The sequence below is a fragment of the Sphaeramia orbicularis genome, chromosome 24 (genome assembly GCF_902148855.1).
Source record: "Sphaeramia orbicularis chromosome 24, fSphaOr1.1, whole genome shotgun sequence".
Taxonomy (NCBI): domain Eukaryota; kingdom Metazoa; phylum Chordata; class Actinopteri; order Kurtiformes; family Apogonidae; genus Sphaeramia; species Sphaeramia orbicularis.
Window position 1 is genome coordinate 18186346 of NC_043979.1, and position 19369 is coordinate 18205714.

The 19369-nt window shown below is 39.2% G+C and overlaps 1 protein-coding gene across 1 annotated transcript in view; it reads left to right on the forward strand.

The window, feature by feature from the left end:
- Positions 1 to 19369, forward strand: part of plcb4b (phospholipase C, beta 4b) — a 73506-nt gene that overhangs the window by 44912 nt on the left and 9225 nt on the right. Inside the window, 25 exon segments of the mRNA XM_030129017.1 lie at positions 3441 to 3520; positions 3640 to 3693; positions 3791 to 3872; positions 4907 to 5007; positions 5497 to 5507; positions 5510 to 5543; positions 6405 to 6441; positions 6443 to 6524; positions 7415 to 7625; positions 9174 to 9282; positions 9504 to 9583; positions 9699 to 9783; positions 9877 to 9940; positions 9943 to 9966; positions 10051 to 10146; positions 10314 to 10462; positions 12472 to 12567; positions 12676 to 12820; positions 12943 to 13027; positions 13642 to 13766; positions 15429 to 15480; positions 15940 to 16042; positions 16381 to 16545; positions 18112 to 18316; positions 19082 to 19170. Coding sequence (XP_029984877.1) covers positions 3441 to 3520; positions 3640 to 3693; positions 3791 to 3872; positions 4907 to 5007; positions 5497 to 5507; positions 5510 to 5543; positions 6405 to 6441; positions 6443 to 6524; positions 7415 to 7625; positions 9174 to 9282; positions 9504 to 9583; positions 9699 to 9783; positions 9877 to 9940; positions 9943 to 9966; positions 10051 to 10146; positions 10314 to 10462; positions 12472 to 12567; positions 12676 to 12820; positions 12943 to 13027; positions 13642 to 13766; positions 15429 to 15480; positions 15940 to 16042; positions 16381 to 16545; positions 18112 to 18316; positions 19082 to 19170 — 2364 coding nt within the window.

Sequence of the window (19369 nt, forward strand, 5' to 3'; positions counted from 1 at the left end):
GATTTATGCAGCACTTCTTATGGAGAATAAGTGTGTGTTGACATGAAATCACTCTTGGAATACACATCTGTTCTTTCAACATTTCTATAATGTGAGACTGCAGAATGAACACAAAGTGAATGTTTAATTCAGAAACAAAGTGATTTGTGGGGTGAATGGTTCATGTGTCAACACCTACACACTTTAAACTTGCCCTTGGTTCTCTGTCAAACAGCAACATTTGGAATGACTCATTTTTCTGTCTCGCACCATCTCTACCTCTGAGTCCCCTCTGCACTCTTGCTTTTGCTGGTATTTCTCGTTTTTTGTTGGCCCTCTGTTCCTTTTTACCTCTCTTCATTTTTCTACCCACTCATCCAGTAAAGAAGCTCTGCCTTATTGAGCAGAGAAACGCATCAACACCTTTCTGGTTATCAGTCGGTGTTTGTCCTCTAAGTCGTGTCTTCATTTCTGCTTTAGGCTCAGACAGTAGACGCCTCCCTCCTCACCCACCGCTCTTATCTCTGTTGTGCTTCCACTTTTAATCAGCAGACAGTTATAATTGCTGACCCCTGCTGGCAAAGCTCCAGACATTGTAGATGTCCCTTTACAACCCACAGCTGTATGGTTAGCTCTGCTTTTCTTCTCACAAATACTATGAAAAACAATTAATGTTCTGTGTGTGTGTGTGTGTTGAATTTAGAATACTACATTTGTGGGTGGTATGCTCCATTATGAAGGGATGTACCACCCTGAGCTATGACTCGCTTCACCTCATTCATGTGGAGTTTTTTTTGGTAGAAAATACTTGTTGAAAGAATAACTTCATAGTTGTTTTTTGTTGGATTTATTGACAGTCTGAACAATAAAGAATACACACGCCTTTAACCTTTTGGCAAAGGTTGAGATGGATGTTGGAGGTAACAGGCTGCTTCAAATGACAGAAAACCTGTGGTGACAATAAAGTCAGCTGTACTCTATTCTACAACAAATCTCTTATACCCCAAAGGCTCAGCAGTAATTGAAAGAAACTAAAGAAAAACAAGAAAACGCACTATGACAACTTGAAGTAAATGTAATTTCTCTTACCCACAGGGTCGTCTGCCAAGCAGATAGCTCAAACAGTCTTGAGTAAATTATATACAAATAGATTGTGATGTAAAGAATGAGGGCAAATTTATATAAACTTGCACTTTATGTCGTCTGGAGTAATTTGTCTAGGAAGAGACTTTAAATACTTTGACAGAAATAAGAGCCCGCTGTGACAAATATGTTTTCACTCTGACTGAGGAGGATGTCGTGTTTGTCAGAAGGATTACGTAAAAGCTACTGCACTGGTTTTCCTGAAAGCTGGTTTAAAGAACAAGGACAATCCCCTTGAATTATAGAGCCATAAAAAGAGACCTCATATTTAGTAAGAACTGGTCACAGATAAATTAAAAAAAAAAAAATCAACCAACCACCAAAGGATGAGGATGAGTTGTCATGTTAACTGTCAGTTATTGATGTAAATGTAACCACAGACCTGGGCTAACTTTACCCAGCATTCTGTGTTTCTGACTGTTAGCCTTGTGGTTCAACAGCTGATTTCTCAGTCAAGGCTGTAGATGCCAGTTTCAATGATATAAATAAGAGAAATAAGAGTAGATGTGTGGTCGTCTACAGGTCAGAATGGAGTCACAACACTCACTGACAGAACAGTCATTTTGTTCATCTTCCACCTCATCAAGGAAACTTGGAATTTTCAGGTCTATAGATAAGATGTTAAAGGAATCATTGAAACCAACTCCTTTCACAAAATAACAGATTACACTGGTCTACAATTTTTTAGAAATGATTTGCTTCAGAGATTAAATGTGCTAAATGTTACATATTTTAATAAGATTAATTGGAAAATAAATGACAAAAGTGCCGGTTTGCTGATGTTTTCAAGGTATATGATTAAGTGTTATTACACATATATATTGGTTTACGTACATTTATATAATAGTTTTATAAATCTTCCACTAAATAGAACCTGTAAAGTGAATGTATTCTAATGTGCGGACAGTGTTTTGAAGTAGATCTTGTAGCTCTGAGACAAATATTCCTTTTGAGTCAAACCCATTCTCTTGTTAATTCTTGAATTTCACATTTTGACCCAAGGCTGTATCTTGGAAAGTTCAGCCAACCAGCATTTTTTACTTGATTTTTCTTTATCAGTGACTTTCATGTGGTAAAATTTCATTACTTTTATTCTGGACACATTTTCCTTGTAGACCAGTGTTATTGAGGGTACTGAGCCTTTCTCCCATAGGAGTCCATTCACACAGATCGGAGTCTGGTCTCTTTTTAAAGACCCCAAAGCTGTGATGTGTTTACACCTGAGGTCTGGAAACGCCCCCCTTTAGTAAAACTAAGTACAGGCACAGACATTAAAAAGAGGATATACTGTATAGGTTTAATAAAATTGTGGACTGTTGGACTTGGCAGAGGTCTGAGCTCTGGTTCTAGTTAGTTCATGTCATTGATTTAGTCCCTTATATTTTTTTAATTTAAATATGCTGATTTTATCACCAGAATCCAAACTCACCACCAGATAACCAAATGGCAAAAGCGTAGCGTGTGTGTTTACAGACCTGTTGTTTGACACCAGGGTGTTTGTGCATTTGTCATTGGAAGGTGTTTTTGTGGGGATGAGTGTTATAAATGATGTTTGCACTCCAGAGTGTTCAGTGCCACAGGCTCCCCAGTTATAATCATGCAACAGCCTTCAGCGGTGAAGCCTGGTGGTTAAAGCTCACACACACACATCCAGGTACATGCGTGCATCCCCTGCAGGTTAAAACACACTCCTGCCATCCCTCTTCTCTCACTCTAACACACATGCACACCAAGACACCATCAGCACCTCCTAGCATGCAGGTGGCCCTAAGAAGCAGACCTCATGAGATGCCAGAGTTATTTACATCATGGCACACATTCACACAAACACATAAAAAAAAACAGATCATGGACGGCGCATGTCCAAACAGACCCCTGCTGACCCCTATATCTGTTTAATGTTTTGATAATAATGGCGGTCATAATTTGCACAGGACAGACAGCACAGAAAGGGACACATTTAGAGACATGAAGACCTCAGTGACCATGTTAACATCCACACTGGAGTTTCTGTGGGTTAAGCGTGACAAGGCTTGCTTTCTTTGTTTTTGTTTATCGTCCCTTCTGGCCGCCTCTCTGTGTTTATCACTGTTTCCATGTGCGTATTTTCATGTGTGTGTCCCTGATTGTCCTGTCAAGGCACTCGCCTGTGTGTGAGAAATAAGAGGCAGTTAATTTGCTTGTGCTTATTTCCCCAAAGACACCTACTTCTAAACACAACACACACTCTGGATACCCTCTCGGCTGATGTGTTGCTCAGTGTGTGTCAGAAATTGAGTGTGTGTGTGTCCTGAATACTTGTGCTTGTTTATTTGCAGAAGTGGATTGAGGGTTTGAGGTCAGTGATTCACAACTTTAAGGCCAACAACGTCTGTCCAATGACCTGCCTCAAGAAACAGTGAGTACATTATACTGCCTGTCAGTGTCCTGTTCTTGTCCACATTTTGTACCAGCTTCGTTTCAGTTTTAGCTAAATCATGTATCCCGTTTCTCTAATATGTGCTTGTTCTTTTTTAGCTGGATGAGAATGTGCTTCCTGACCAATGTGAACGGGAAGATTCCTGTGAGAGGGTAATAACCTTAACCAGTCTGCCATTCACTACCATCCAATTAATTTTCCTTTCTGCCTTTGCTCTTCCCCTGCCCTGAAAATCTGTCTGTTTTCTAGCATTACTCGCACATTTGCATCAGGGAAGACGGAGAAAGGGATTTTTCAGGCCTTAAAGGATCTGGGCCTTCCTAGTGGAAAGGTCAGTGTTGACTGTACATAGTGGTGGTCTGTGACACATATTTATCCAATTCTACAACAGAAAGGTGAAGCCCCGCCCCTTCTGGTGTCCCCATCAGACCTCAGCTCAGAAAAATTGTATTTCAGTCAACAATGGGCGACACTTCTTTTGATCCAGTGTGAATCATCCCATCAGTTAGATACTCAATATGTTAAAAAGAAAATGTTTCAATTCAATTCATACTAAATTTGCAAGTTAAACTACAGTCACAAATCACTTTTAAAGGGGTCATGTTTTGCTAAATCCACTTTTATTAGTCTTTAGTACATTTATTGGTGTATTTGGACCCTAATTTTTCATAAAGTTTGAATTTGAACCCTCCAGGTGCTGCAAAGCAATCTTTATATTCATTCCGGCAAAAATCGAGTGGATTTCTACAACCTGTTTTAATTCCTGCTTAATTTGTTACGTTTTATAACGGGGTACGTCAGTGACATTTGCACATATGAGTCAAGACTTCCAACAAACATTTTCTCCGAGTGCAACATAATTGTTTTGTCGCAGCAGCGGTTGTAGTAAAAACTGAAAATATGTCCAGACTTCGAGCTGATTACCTTAAATGTTCAGTCATAGGTTGATATAACAACACAAGTGGTTAGACAAGATGGAGTAGCACAGTCAACAACCTAGAAGGGTGTGAGGCGTGAAGTGCTCATGTGCAATTAAAGGCCAGCGCTCAAAACGACCTTTCTGGGTCGTTACTCAGAAATAGAGTTGAAGATGGACCTGTGGAGTTGAATTAATGAAGAATTCAGACCCAAGCATAACATTTACAGTTTATGTGACCACAGGGAAATGTTTTAAATGCAGAATTCCATTTAAAACAGCAAAATATCACTCCTTTAAGGTAACAAACATTGTGTCATAATTCAGTCAATATCCAAAAATTCTTTCCAGGAAGTGTTATACATCAGGTCTCCATGACACACCAGAAGGGACAGAGCATTGCGTCACTGTTAAAAACTTGTCACTAAATAGTTGTTTGTCCTCCACAGAACGATGAGATCGAACCATCAGATTTCACCTTTGATATTTTCTACGCCCTAACACAGAAGATCTGCCCTCGCACCGACATAGAAGAACTCTTCAAAAAGATGTAGGTGTCCTTTAGTTAACCTACTTGCCCTTACCTTTGTGATTTTAACTGATTTTGTACCTCAACATAATACTAGACCATCATAACTTACAGTAACGTCCTTGCATCACACTGTACCTGTATATACCTTGTGCATAAACAGCACAATGCAGTTCTGTTACAATGTTCCCAAGTGTGTTGTACTGCATCTTTTTGGAAATTAGGACAAATGTTTCTCTGCGCCTGCTGCACTAACTACGTCTGGACAGCCTACCTGCTTCCACGGTTCAGCATTAATTATGTTCTACCTAATGGTGACATTTAAAAAGTGTTAACCAGAATGATGATTAACAGTTCTGACTAAAAGTGTAACATTGAAGTATGATTCCCTTTGAAGACAGCTGTTCCTCTTTCTAATTTTAATCAACTGTTTGATTGACTGTGAGGGTGTCTATTTTAAGAAGCATAACATTTTGTTTTGTTTTTTTTTCCTAATTAATTCCTTTGCAGCAATGGGAACAAAACGATTATTTAACTGTAGACCAGTTAGTCAGCTTCTGAATGAAGTAAGCTCTTTATCATTCATTAACTTCTCTGTGTATTTGACTTGCCCTTGCCGCTCTGTGGCAGTTCCCTCACCTTATCCCCGACCTGTTCCGGGTAGAAGTTGCCCTGCAGCCTCGACTGAGTGTCAACAACGCTCTCATTAAAACTAAAACAATGAGATGGACAAATGATTAGTCTCTGAGCCCAGTCTGCAAGGGCAACTTCATCCAACTCCCCTATTCTGCATGCCCGTCCCTCATCCCATTCCCCATGCTCTCCCCTACCACGGCTTGCCACCCCGTGTCTGATTGGTGTTGCCATGGCGACGGGAAGGTAGAGGTTGCTTCCTGCTCGGTTCATCTCGTTTCCTGCTGTCTGTGTCTGTGCTCTTGTTTGTGGCTGAATACCTGCTTAGTTCCTCCACTGTGTCGTCGCGTTTGCCGCTGCTTCATGCCCAACCCTGTGCGTCATGTTTTGGACCCACAAATAGAGCCCAAGCTTTGGTTTCATTAATTCCCACCTGTCTTCCTGTGTGGGCAGTAGCATTATAATAATGTTTTGATGTTGTTGTTTTGTTAAAACTGACTTGATCCACTTAAACACATCCTTGTTATTGAGCAAATCACTGCACCTGTTAGTGTGGCTCACATTTTCTGGACACCTTCAGTGCACAACATGACCATTATATATTGAACATTTTGTTAGGTCTATTTAAGGCCTCAGTAATTCAGTAATAAGGTGGTATTTGGCCCATGGTCACCTTCATTTGGCCACTGAGCAGAGCAACAGTGCTAAATGTTTTTTGCACATTTGTGTGGATGATCCCATCGTGTGTAGAATTGATGGAGACAATACGTTACTTCATGTGTTTGTTGCTCTCAGAACCAGCGTGACCCCAGGTTAAATGAGAATCCTGGTTCCATTCTACGACCCCAAAAGAGCCATGCAGATCATTGAGAAATATGAGAGAGATGAAGACTTAAAGAAGAAAGGTAAAAAAAGCAGACATGGAGGGCAGTTTTAAAGACTGTGCTGCCATCTGTCTGTGGAACATGCAAAGCTGCAGTTTTCTCACCAAAATACAGGGTGTCCACTAGGTCTCTGTACAACTTTAAAAAAATGTATTGCAAAAGCAATGATGAGATATGTTAATCAGATCTGTACTGTGTAGTTTTTAATCACATTGTGGGATCATGCGCAATCGAATCATTGGTCCATTTTTCATCAAGAAATCAATTACAGCAAATGTTTACCTTGGCCTATTGACTGAATATCTGTCACCACATCTGGATGACGTTCAACCAACCATCATTTTCAAGGTAGATGGTGCACCACCACACTGAGGACTGCATGTTGGTGGGTTCCTAAATCAAACATCTCCAGACTGGTAGAACTGAAGGGATAACCCAATTCCCTGGCCACCTTGTTCACCAGATATCACTGCCCTGGATTTCTTTCTATGGGGTTATGTTAAAGATATCGTGTATCGAACAGAGATATGGGACATCAACAACCTGAAGTAAAAGATCACTGATGCCATTGACACCACTGATGAGGCTATGCTACAGACAACATGGAAACAAATCCAGTACCGTCTTGATGTGCTTCATGCAACTAATGGTGCCCATATGGAGGTGAATTAAATGAGGCAAAAAAAACCTTGAAAACTTAAATATCTAGTTTTCTTAAATAAAACTTAAATATCTAGTTTTCATTTTATAATAATTCCCACAGATTTGTCTATTCATTTGCTTTTGTAATAAATTAGTTAAATTGTAAAGAGACTTTTTGGACACACTGTATGGCTGTACTTCTCTGTTTTAGTTTAAATATGTTAACTACCTTTTGGACAGCTTGGTGAAATCAATCCCTTCTCTTCCAGGCCATATGTCCAGTGACGGGTTCTGTCGGTACCTAATGTCAGACGAAAATGCTCCAGTTTTCTTGGACCGGCTGGAGCTGTACCAGGACATGGACCAGAGCCTGGCCCACTATTTCATCAGCTCTTCCCACAACACATACCTGACGGGACGACAGTTTGGAGGGAAGTCCTCTGTGGAGATGTACCGACAGGTTCTGCTGTCAGGATGCAGGTACCAAAGCATATGTTTCTCTGTAAACACACCAAATACATGTGAAAGCACTGGTGCACAACCAACCTGAGATGAAGTACACATACAGGCGTCACACCTGGGAGCAGATACGCCTAAGGTATGATCATATCTACCAGGGTTCCTACAGCTCAAGTCTTTTTAAATTCTATATTTTTATTGCTACTCAGGATGATTTTTTTTTTATTTTTATATAATTTTATATATGGATTTTTAGCAGCTTTACATGGATGTATCATATAGTGTGTACATTTTTGCTGTCCTTCTTAACTTAAGTCCCCACCCCCAACTTAGCGATAAAGATAAACATGTAAATATATATGCCAAAAGACATCAGGAATATGAACAGGAGGCACATAGTATTTACACAAATTCTAGATGTGAAAATATACCAAAAGCAAAAATAAATAATAATAAAAAAAATAAAATAACAATTATAAAAAAAGAAGAAATAACATAAAAGAAATAAATATGTGCAATAATACAGTAATCTAGGTGGTGATTTGGTATTAAAGTCATTCTATAAGTTTCTGTGTGTTAGAAAAGGCTGCCATGCTTTATAGAATTTTGCAGTTGATCCTGCTAACCTACAGTTGTGGAAAAAATTATTAGATCATCAAAGTCATCAGAAACGATGCTTATGCAATCAAGTAGTACTCCTGTGTGTATCATGTGACTAAACAGACAGAAAGAAAACATAGAATGCCTAAAAGCACTGTTTTTGTCAGCACAATTCCATAGCTATTGATGTAAGAACTGAAGTAATTTTGGTTATTATCAAGAAACCACAGAAAATGACTAGATAACAGCTCTGAAATTAAACTCTATGAGCTATTTTTCTTATCATTATATTTCTCCAAACAAATGTACCTTTAGTTGTACCAGAACGTTAAAATGAACAAGAAGTTGAAGAAAACAAGGGTGGTCTAATAATTTTTCCGCGACTGTAACATCTTCTCCATACCCCTCATGATGTCTGCAATCCACTGATCATGTGTGGGAAGGGTTTCCTGTTTCCACTTCAAAGTATAGGCGTCATGCAAGTAGAGATGCAAATGCAATAGCATTTGCATATTTCAAAAATATGAATGTTTGGGGGGAATCACTCCAAGAAGTACTTGCCATGGGCTGATGCAGGGTGAAATTTAAAAGCAACTTGAAAACTGAAAAACCATCATTTACATAAGGTAAACTGTACTCATGTGATTGCATCATTAAACCTGACATTTACTAATATAGTGTTGCTGATTCCACTGTTCTGATCTGCATGAATTTAAAACAACAGGAATTTGATAAATAATTTTAAAAGAAGTAGGGTTACCTGCTGTTTTGAAATGTTTACATCAGACAGTAATTCATAAATCCTAATTCCCACATCTTGTGTAATTTAAAAGCTTTTATGAGTAATTTTACAAACACGCACATTTATATTACTGTGTAAATGATCACTGGAGGCCTACGTTTACCGTGATGAACTGTTAGATGCGTGCTTATTACATGTTCTGCAGTGAAGTTGTTATGTGCTTACAGATGTGTGGAGTTGGACTGCTGGGACGGGAAAAGGAGAAGACCAGGAGCCCATCATCATCATGGCAAGGCTATGTGCACAGACATCTGTTCAAGGTAAAACAACAGCACAGTTTTACAGTACATGGCTACTTTGGGTTGACTGAGTCCAACTGGCTCCTAAAGCTGGATTTCTGATGTCCACCTGCCCCCTTGTGGTGACCACATGAAGTTGCATTTACCATGACTTCTTATCCCTTCAGATTCAATTACTTTATCTCAGAGGAAAATGTGGTTTCCTCTTTTCTCTGTGTTCCTATTTCTCATATTTTTTCTTTTCTTCTCCTTAAACAGGATGTTATTCAAGCCATTAAAGAAACAGCATTTGTCACGTCAGAGTATCCTGTTATTTTGTCCTTTGAAAACCATTGCAGGTACATTTATGATTGCGTTAATCAAGCAGTGATGTTAAAATTGAGTTTTAAAATTATCTGCATATAATGTAACTTTAGTATATAAACAATTAACTATACCTTTGTTTATTACTAGTAAACCACAACAGTACAAGATGGCAAAGTATTGTGAAGAGATCTTTGGTGACTTGCTTCTCAAGCAGCCTCTGGAGAACTACCCAGTGAATATCCCCTTCTCTTACTCCTAATAGATCTCAGTTTACTACAATTAGATATCATGGCTCAGATTTTAATGTGACTGTTTTCATCATCAGATTGAACAAGGACGGGCCTTACCTTCGCCAAACGACCTTAAACGTAAAATCCTCATCAAGAACAAACTTTGAAACCTGAAGTTGAACAGAGTATGTATACAGCTCAACTGTTGAAGTGTTAAGTGTGTTTGTTAAAAAGATTTTAAGTTAAAGGTGAATGTGTGTGTCATACAGAGCAGCTAGAGGCCTTTAAGAAGCACATGGAAGCAGGAGAGACCAACACCCCAGCCATCATCATGGGAGAGGAGAATGAAGATGAGACAGAGAACGGTCAGTGTCAGCCTGTTCCTGATGTCCATGTAGTATTTGTACAGTCTGTTTGTGTTACTCAGCCAGGCTCATCTGATGTTTTCATAAACGCTGTGTTTGGGATCAAGTAATAAATCATTGAAATGTTGAAAATGAAAATCCCTAAAATGATTATGTTTTGTTTTTAGGAGAAAAAGAGTCTGATGACAAGGACTTAAATTCCGAGGCCCCTAGCAGTCTGTCAGAGGCCACCAGTGAGAAAGACACCAACAGCGTTTCCCAGAATAACACGGTCAGCTCAAGGAAAGAGGAGGAACGCAACAACAGTGTGAAAAAGGTACACGATTTAAGTCATGATGAGTCATTGAAATTAGTGAATTTAATTATTTTACACCATCATTAAAGACTTGCATTTGGATCATTTAGATTTGGAGGTTTCAAATAACTTAAGGTCAGCCTTAAAATGATTAGTTCCACCAGTCTAATGCCCTCTCTAGACTAACAAATCAAGTTTTTCCCCTTTCATTCAACAAAAGAAAATCCTGTTCACACAACCTTGATTTTGTAAAATATCTGTACACACTATAATACTGCCACAAACTGTCAGACAAACTATTGATACTTGTGTTCCTCAAACTGCACACAGCCAATGTTCAGATATATCAGATGCAGTGGATGTAGTCAGTCATGTAGCTGAGCAGCAACAAGTTAAGTAACAAACTTGGCATTAACTTACAGGTGTTGGTTTGGGTTGTCGTTTTTTTTTTTCGCCAAAGCACCAACAGATATATTTGTCTCTCAAATATGTCTGTGCTGACTGATCTACGGCAGGTTTATGTACTGACTTAAAAAGTTTGATGCACATGTTCATTACACAAAACAGAGGGCATGTGTGAGATGGGGTATGACAGTCATTTCATAATCTCTTTGTTTTCCCCTGTCCCTCAAAAAAAAAAAAAGATTGTTTTGCAAATATCCATACTGGAGTGGACGGGGCATAAGATAAGAAACTCTATTTTTTTCCACCTCCTTGATGCTCTGTTGCAGGGATGTCAAACTCATTTTCTTTCAGAGGCCACATTCAGCCCAATTTGATCTCAAGTGGGCCGGACCAGTAAAATAAAAGCCTATAAATAATGACAACTCCAACTTTTCGCTCTTTGTTTTAGTGCAAAAAAAAAAAAAAACAACTTATGAATAACTTAGAAATTCTGAAAATATTTACATGAACAAACCATCCTTTCACAAAAAATGCAGATAAACAGAAAAAAATGAAATTTATTGTGAAAAATTAGAGCAATTTTAACAATATTATGCCTCAACATGTGGATTACAGATCGGCTCTACAAAGGCGCAAAACTTTTGGTAACAGGCAGAATATTGTTAAAATTGCACTTTATTTACTGTAGACATTTCAGGTTGTTCATATTTATTCCGGTTATTCACATTTTATTGTTAAAGAATAGTTATGAAAAGCAAATATTTTCATAAAGCAAAGTTATTTTTTTCACATTAAGAAAATTTAGACTTTTTTAAAAACTTTTTTATTCATGGTATTATGCTGTTATTTACTTTAGATCACATTGTTCTGTTTGTGGAACCTGAACCAAAACTAGTTCAACACTTTTGGCTGTTACTATCTTAAGTGTAATTTTTTGCACTTCACAAATTCATCCCACAGGCCTGATTGGAACCTTTGCTGGGCTGGTTTTGGCCCGCGAGCCACATGTTTGACACCCCTGCTGTATTGTGTCTGGGAAATTGATCTTGGCCAACAATCTTGAAGAATGTGGGTTTCCTAAAATGCAGTCTTTTGGTAATTAGACCTGGGACATGTAAAAGACGTGCGACATTATACAAATCATGGCAAGAGCAGAATTTTTAAAATGACAAACATCATTCTAATTATGAATTATTTATTTAAAGTGATCAAACTTGCAGGTTTTAAATAACAAAATGTATACATGGAGGTACATGGTGTATATGCCTATAGATGGCAGTGTTGAGGTTAACAGCAGTGGGGAGGAGAAGAATGTCCTGCTAGAACAACAGCACCAGAACAATACACAAAATTTACACAAATAAATCACAGAAATCTTCTTTTTTGGGTGCATTTATCTCCTTTATTTGCTTCACTCCCAGTTACAGTACAGTATATTATTATTGGCCCATACAGTAGATACTGAAGAGCCTTTGACTCCAGACTTTACATGGGTTCAACTGGTCAAGCTGCTACTGCATTATCAATGATATGCTTTTAACTGTTGGAGTAAATTAATCATTTGTTAAACAAGCCATTTGCATGTACTGACAGATTGTTTCTGGGTTTAATGTTTGTATTTACAGGTGGCAGACGATGAGATAACAGAAATTTCTGAAGTGACAGAAGCAACAGACGCAACAGATATCTCAGAAGCATCAGACCAAGACAACAGCAAAAAGGTAAAGCCACCTTTTCTGATGTTTTATTTCACCCATTCCCTTTTCAGTTCAAACTAATGTCTTGGTTAATCTATAAGACTGAAGTGTGGATATCTGTGCCCTGTACAGAGTGGGGATGTGGCGGAGGACTCTGAGGAGGCTCTGATAGCTCAGTACACATATGTGGGAGCCACCACCAACATCCACCCGTACCTCTCAGCTATGGTTAATTATGCACAGCCCGTCAAGTTCCAGAGCTTTGATGTTGCAGAGGGTGAGCTATTAATACTCTCCTTGTTTACAAATTTTCATTTGCATTGTCTTCTAAACATAAGACCATATTAACCTGAAAACCATAACTGTAAGTGCACTGCTTTTCTGTCCTATGTCTTTCAGAGAGGAACATCCACCATAACATGTCATCATTCAACGAGTCTGTTGGTCTAGGTTATCTGAAGACTAATGCCATAGAGTTTGTCAAGTATCCTTTGAGCCAAGAACACCAACTGTCTCTCAAATTCTCTCAATAACAGGACAGTGCTAAACAGTCAGACTATATGTGGAAATGATAAACATTTAACTGGCACTTCTTTAACTTATGTAGTGAACTAAAGAATGAGTGAGCATACTGTAAATATGGTCATCCCTGATGCTGCTGCGCTGGTGTAGAATGAAGTGAAGTGTGAAAATTATCTATCACATGGGACACACTTGAGATGTTTTGTTCTAATCACCTCTACTGAGAATATCCTGCATATGATTTAAGTTTTGAAACCATTGGATAAAACAGTTTGAAGTTTTAGATTTAGGTCACCTAAATAGGAGTTGAATGGCAGGTCAGATCTGATGTTTTTCAGTCATATTTCTTTCAAAAAAAGAACCACTGTCCTCTAGAGGCCACTGTGCCTTTGGACTGTGTGACTTGGCATGACACACACATACACTGTGACTTGTCTCTAATGGGAATGCTTGACCCAAGCTGTTCCCACTAAAAATAGTACTGCAGTCTGTTTGACACTCAGATGCACACACACACGTGCTTGAACATATTTGCTCTGCTTTTTATTTTTTTAATTTTCCTGAGCGTCAGTGCAGCTACAACAAGCGTCAGATGAGCCGTATCTACCCCAAAGGGGGCCGGGTGGACTCCAGTAATTACATGCCTCAGATCTTCTGGAATGCAGGCTGCCAGATGGTCTCACTCAACTTCCAGACCCCAGGTACCACTACTCACTACATGTGACCTTTGACCTCACACACACACCAATAGCAAGTATTACTCATGCATATCAGACACGTACAATCACAAACCCACTGTACACTACGATTATGACTGTCAGATTAGGTGCTTTCAGGGACCGAGGGCAACTCCCCACTGTAGAAGAGTCAATAGGAACACAGGAGTGACATAATAGGCTTCTGGCAACATTACTCCAGAAATACAGCAACAAGATGTGCAATGTCACTGTCAGTCCATTTTATTTTATTTTATTTATTTAATTTTCACATAGTAAAAAACATACACAAAAGTACATGTTGGTTAAAAATTGTGATGGATGATTACCAAAAACCCTCAAGGGGCTAAACAAGTGGCAACCTCCAGATTTAATAGATTATTTACAGCTGCAATTAAAAATATAGAAAAAAATATTTGCAAGCTGCACAAAAGTACATTTTCAACAAATAAAATTCCATGATATACCAATGTTAGAAATGTGTCCCATGAGGAAAATTACAATCAGTCAGGAGCAGAGATTTCACCGCTTTTTTAAACTGAATTTGAGGAAGCTCTGTAAGAAGAGTTGGCAGATTATTGCATATTTTTTCAGTATTTTTTCAGTATTTTATTATGCTGAGCTAGTTTTACCATCTTACATGGGTTTTTGGCAGTTTCCCACTATATACAACATGTCCTTATGCCATTTACTGCTCATCTGATGCTGAGGAACGACCCATCCTAAAAGCTGCTAAAATGATCCTTCAGATGGTGTTCTTAGAGCTACAACTGTCCTCCATGCTTATAGTGAAGACATGATGGGACACTTTGAACAGTTTAACACTATGAAAAAGTTTCTCTGGTCAGAAACTGCCTATTGTATCATCATAATGTCTAAAACTGTCTATTGCTGCATACATTTAGTCCTATAAGGATCTTCTTGCAAATAATGAGAATGGCTCAGTGGGACAAGTGGGATTTAAATCCTCCTGGGTCACTTCACCCATATTACTACAGATTTTTCACTAACTCAGGTATAATGCCATGAGAAAAGCTTTATCCACCAGACCTTATAAACGTCCTATATATAGTTTAGTGTCTGTTTTTTGGGGGTTTTTTTGTATTTATTATATTCCTATACTTTATATTTGACCAAACCTGTGACATTAACCTGGAACCTGTGGAAAAACACTGTTTGGTTCTTAGTCTATTGGGGTAATTTTGTAATTGCATCAGGTCATGCCCTCATGAACACACACAGCCCTCTTTACAGCTCATATCCACCTCAGGTCTGTTTGCAGCTTTGACTCCCTCTCATGCACATTCACATGGACCTAAGCAGTGAGTGATGCCTGTTGGAAAACAGCTGCTGCCCCATGGCCAGAGGCAAATAGGTCAGACCATATGGCCTGCTAGAAGAGGGGCATGTGTGAGGCTGGAGGGGGGTAACACAAGAGGTGGAGCCTCTGTGATAAACTGAAAGAAGTAAGAATATGAGAGAGATATGGGGGTAGCACAAAGCCTGTCTCTTAAACACAGGAAGAAACACACAGAACAAATACAAATGAGCACAGGCCTCAGTATTAGCTCCTGAAGCTTATATTTTCAGATTGTTAAAGTGTGTAACATGCGTCTCCATAAACCTGTCTTTCCCTCCGTCTCTCAGATCTGGCCATGCAGTTGAACCAGGGAAAGTTTGAGTACAACGGCTCGTGCGGGTGAGAACAGTTCCTCCGTCCTGTCCTTCCCTCATTCACATCCGTCCCATCTTCCCTTTCTGCTCCTCAATTAAGCTCATCAATTAAAAGCTTGTCACATCTCATTAGTGGTTGCCAGTAGCGACCATAGTTACTGTCTGCCCTGAGAGCCACTCGGAGCTGTCGACAGGCAGCTCCTCTCTGCTCGTCTAAGGCTCTCTGTAGTCATCCATCTCTTACCCTTTCCATCTCCATCTCTGCTCTAATACTGTCCCTGAGGGCTGATATTTTACTGTTAACACTGGAAATCTCATATGTGGAGAGATCAGCCATCATTATTAATGCCTCCAGCTAAAAAGCACACAGAGAATCCTATTAGAAACTACTATTCAGAGAAGTTCTTCTTATTTCACTCTTATGTGACTTAAAGAGCACAGTAATTACCTGTGTGTATAATTTTGTCCTGTGTTTATGCATCAGGTATCTGCTCAAACCTGATTTCATGCGGCGATCAGACAGGATGTTTGACCCTTTTTCAGAAACGCCGGTGGATGGCGTTATTGCTGCAACCTGCAGTGTACAGGTGAGGACATGATATGCAACTGTGTCCAATAAGGAGAAATCCTCTAGATTAACTAAATATATAAAAGAAAAAACTATGAATTAAATACTTAACTAAGGATAAAGTGACTTGATTCTTTTAAAGCATAACACAATTTTCTTTTATTTCTTTTTTAAATGTCTGTATGTAAAACAGTCATAATAGCTGCTGAAAACTGCCTTTTTTTTATTACAGTTTTGTGATAATTATTCAGTTTGATTGCCCAGGGTCCTTCCAAGTGAAGTTGTTTGCTAAATATTATCCCCATAATGTACACCTTTAAATGTATTTATGCAATTTTTTTTTTCTTTTTTCTCCAGGTGTTCTCCGGTCAGTTCCTGTCAGACAAAAAAATTGGTACATACGTAGAGGTAGACATGTATGGGCTCCCAACAGATACCATCCGGAAGGAGTTTCGCACACGCATGGTGATGAACAATGGACTTAACCCCGCCTACAACGAGGAGCCATTTGTTTTTAGAAAGGTATGTAAAAGGACATGAGGAGTCAAGGTCAAGTTTATTTATATAGCACATTTAAAACAACGCGAAGTGGTGTACAAATCTGCAGATTCAAATGCAAGATATTAAAAACTAGTAAAATAAGAATAAATACAAGATATACTAAAACGGATACAAAACAGATCCACAGTAACAACATAAATAGCATCTAAAAACACAACCAAAAGAATAAAACAAATAAAAGTCACACACTTGTATTAAAAGCCAGTGCAGTCTCTTTAAAAGAGATTTTCAGTGCCCAATTGACTGTGCACATGTGACATGTTGGGGCAGAGAGTTGGAGAGGAGTTGTGTGAGGTTCAGGGTGGAAACAGGAATCAGCTGCAACACCTGAATACTGTTTGTACTGTAACTTGAGAACAATAAAGAAATGGTGGAATACGGCCATGATATGTCGTGAAGGACAATCTGTTTATGGAAGTAACTCAGAGACCAAGAAAAGGAAGGACTGAAAAACACAAAGCAGGAAACAATTAAACAGAAGGTGGAACATCCCATAAAGCTTTAAAGGACAAGAGACAGACTAACAGTAATGACAAAAAAAAAATGTGATTATTACAATGAAAGACACATATTTTGGAATAATCATAAAAAAGACAGAAACAAACAATTAACATTAAGCAGTGAAATTAATATCAAGTAAGTGAAATAGAGAGAGTGAAATAGAGAGCGCTCCAGAATGGGTATAATAGTGCTGCTCTCAGCAGAATGAGGAGTCTCTCAGCCATGACTGTGACTCCAGCTCCCTAACACACACCATCAATCACAGGCTGCCGCAGTGCTGCTCTGCTCACACACACAAACTTACACAGCGCTATCAAAGAGGGGCATCACAGGCAAGGCTGCTGGCAAGTGTTGTTCCCCCACATCTACACACACTGAAATATAGGCAGAAACACTCCTTTTCATGTATGCATACACAGCACTGCCGAGATGACTACTAGTACACACACACCATCCGTACTCACACACTACATCAGCAAGGCTACATTTGCGTAAGCATCCACACAAGGCGGTGCTTCCACCCATTCATCTCTAGTGAGTATTCTTCTGCCTTATCTCTTACCTTCTTCGTCTAAGTATTAATCATCCTCGTCTCCCCGTTCACTTATCTGCACTCACAAGGCCAGTTCACACTCTCTCTCTCTGGCTTTTCTTCTTCCAAGGGTGTGCACACATAAGCTGAAGACAGAGGTTTATACATGCACACATACATATACAAGATATACTCGACTCCCTGGACGCGTACTAGCTGTGGAGATGGCCTTGTCAGTGGTCAGATATGCTATATGTTGGTCCGTTATCATGCTTTTCCTCTGTATCTCACTATGACCGTCCCCAGATAATGTCCCCTCTAGTTTCATCCTTGACCTTCCTCCTAAATGATGCTCCGTGCTTTCCACAGTTCAGCAGCGCTCAAGACCTACCTCTGACTCTTCAGCTCAACTTTCTGTTTCCTTGTACTCTTTTGCCGACTCTGTTCTTCACTCCCCTTTCTAAAATTCTGGTTCATTGGCCCCTCCCTCCCAGGTGATCTTACCGGATCTGGCAGTACTGCGCATCGCTGTCTATGACGACAACAACAAGCTGATTGGCCAACGCATCCTGCCTCTGGACGGCCTGCAGGCTGGTTACCGTCACATCTCTCTGAGGAACGAGGGTAACAAACCCCTGTCATTGCCCACCATCTTCTGCCAAATCATTCTGAAGACCTACGTGCCCGACGGCTTTGGAGGTAAGGGAAACTGGAACACAGAAATGCGCTTGTATTAGTTCAGAAAACACTAAATAAAATGTTTACTTGATGTTCTTCAATGTTTAAACGTGTTACATGTTAGTTTCTTACTGATGTACTTTGTTAAACTGCACTTGTTAATCCATGTCTGGTAATAAAGTGGCCTCTCTAGCCTTTAGGGAAAGACAAGGAGAGGGAAAGCAAGTCTCTCTCTTCACGTCCTCTCTGCCTTGGGTTGAGTTGAATACTTAGAGTAATGGCATGGCGCAAATGATGATGACAGTGAATTTGTAATAATAGTTTCAAGCAGGCAGTGGCATACAAATGAGCAGGACAATTGGTTTTGTCATTAAATAAAGCCAAGGGGCTTGCACTGAAGAACCATTACTGTAACCATTAGCTTTATTCTCTGAGATCTGTTCCCAGAATCTATCTCAGAAAGCACACATCTCAGTATTATTATGAAACCTGTACTTTAAGAATCTATGATATTCACATGAAAAGTCAGATTTGTCCCAATTTTGACTAGACTGCTCTTTCAGCATATGGCCTTTTGGCAGGATTCAAGTGATATCGTTTTTCTGTAGATATGACAGATTGAATCTAATGCAATTTGTTTACCCCTGCTTGTGCCAAAAAAATGCCTTGGTTGATCCATAAATGCTACCACTGCTAAAGGAACAGTAGAGTATTCAAAACATGACCTTTTTTTATACTTTTTTTCTTTCTAGATACTGTACTTATTAATCATTTTGTGTTTTATAGCCATTGTGGATGCTCTATCAGACCCAAAGAAGTTCTTGACCATTGCAGAAAAGAGAGCTGACCAGATGAAAGCACTGGGGATTGACACGGTACGTAATCCAGCAAATAAACAAACAATGACAGAAATTCAAAGCTCCATTCAGTTCTTCAGAAATTAATTTCAGTTACTGCTTACAACCAACATTGGTTCATCCTTAAAAAAGCTAAATGCCACAACTCCCCAGACATAACTAGACCCCCACAACATGAACAGCACCTCATTTCATCGACTCCTCTTCTTTTTTCCAT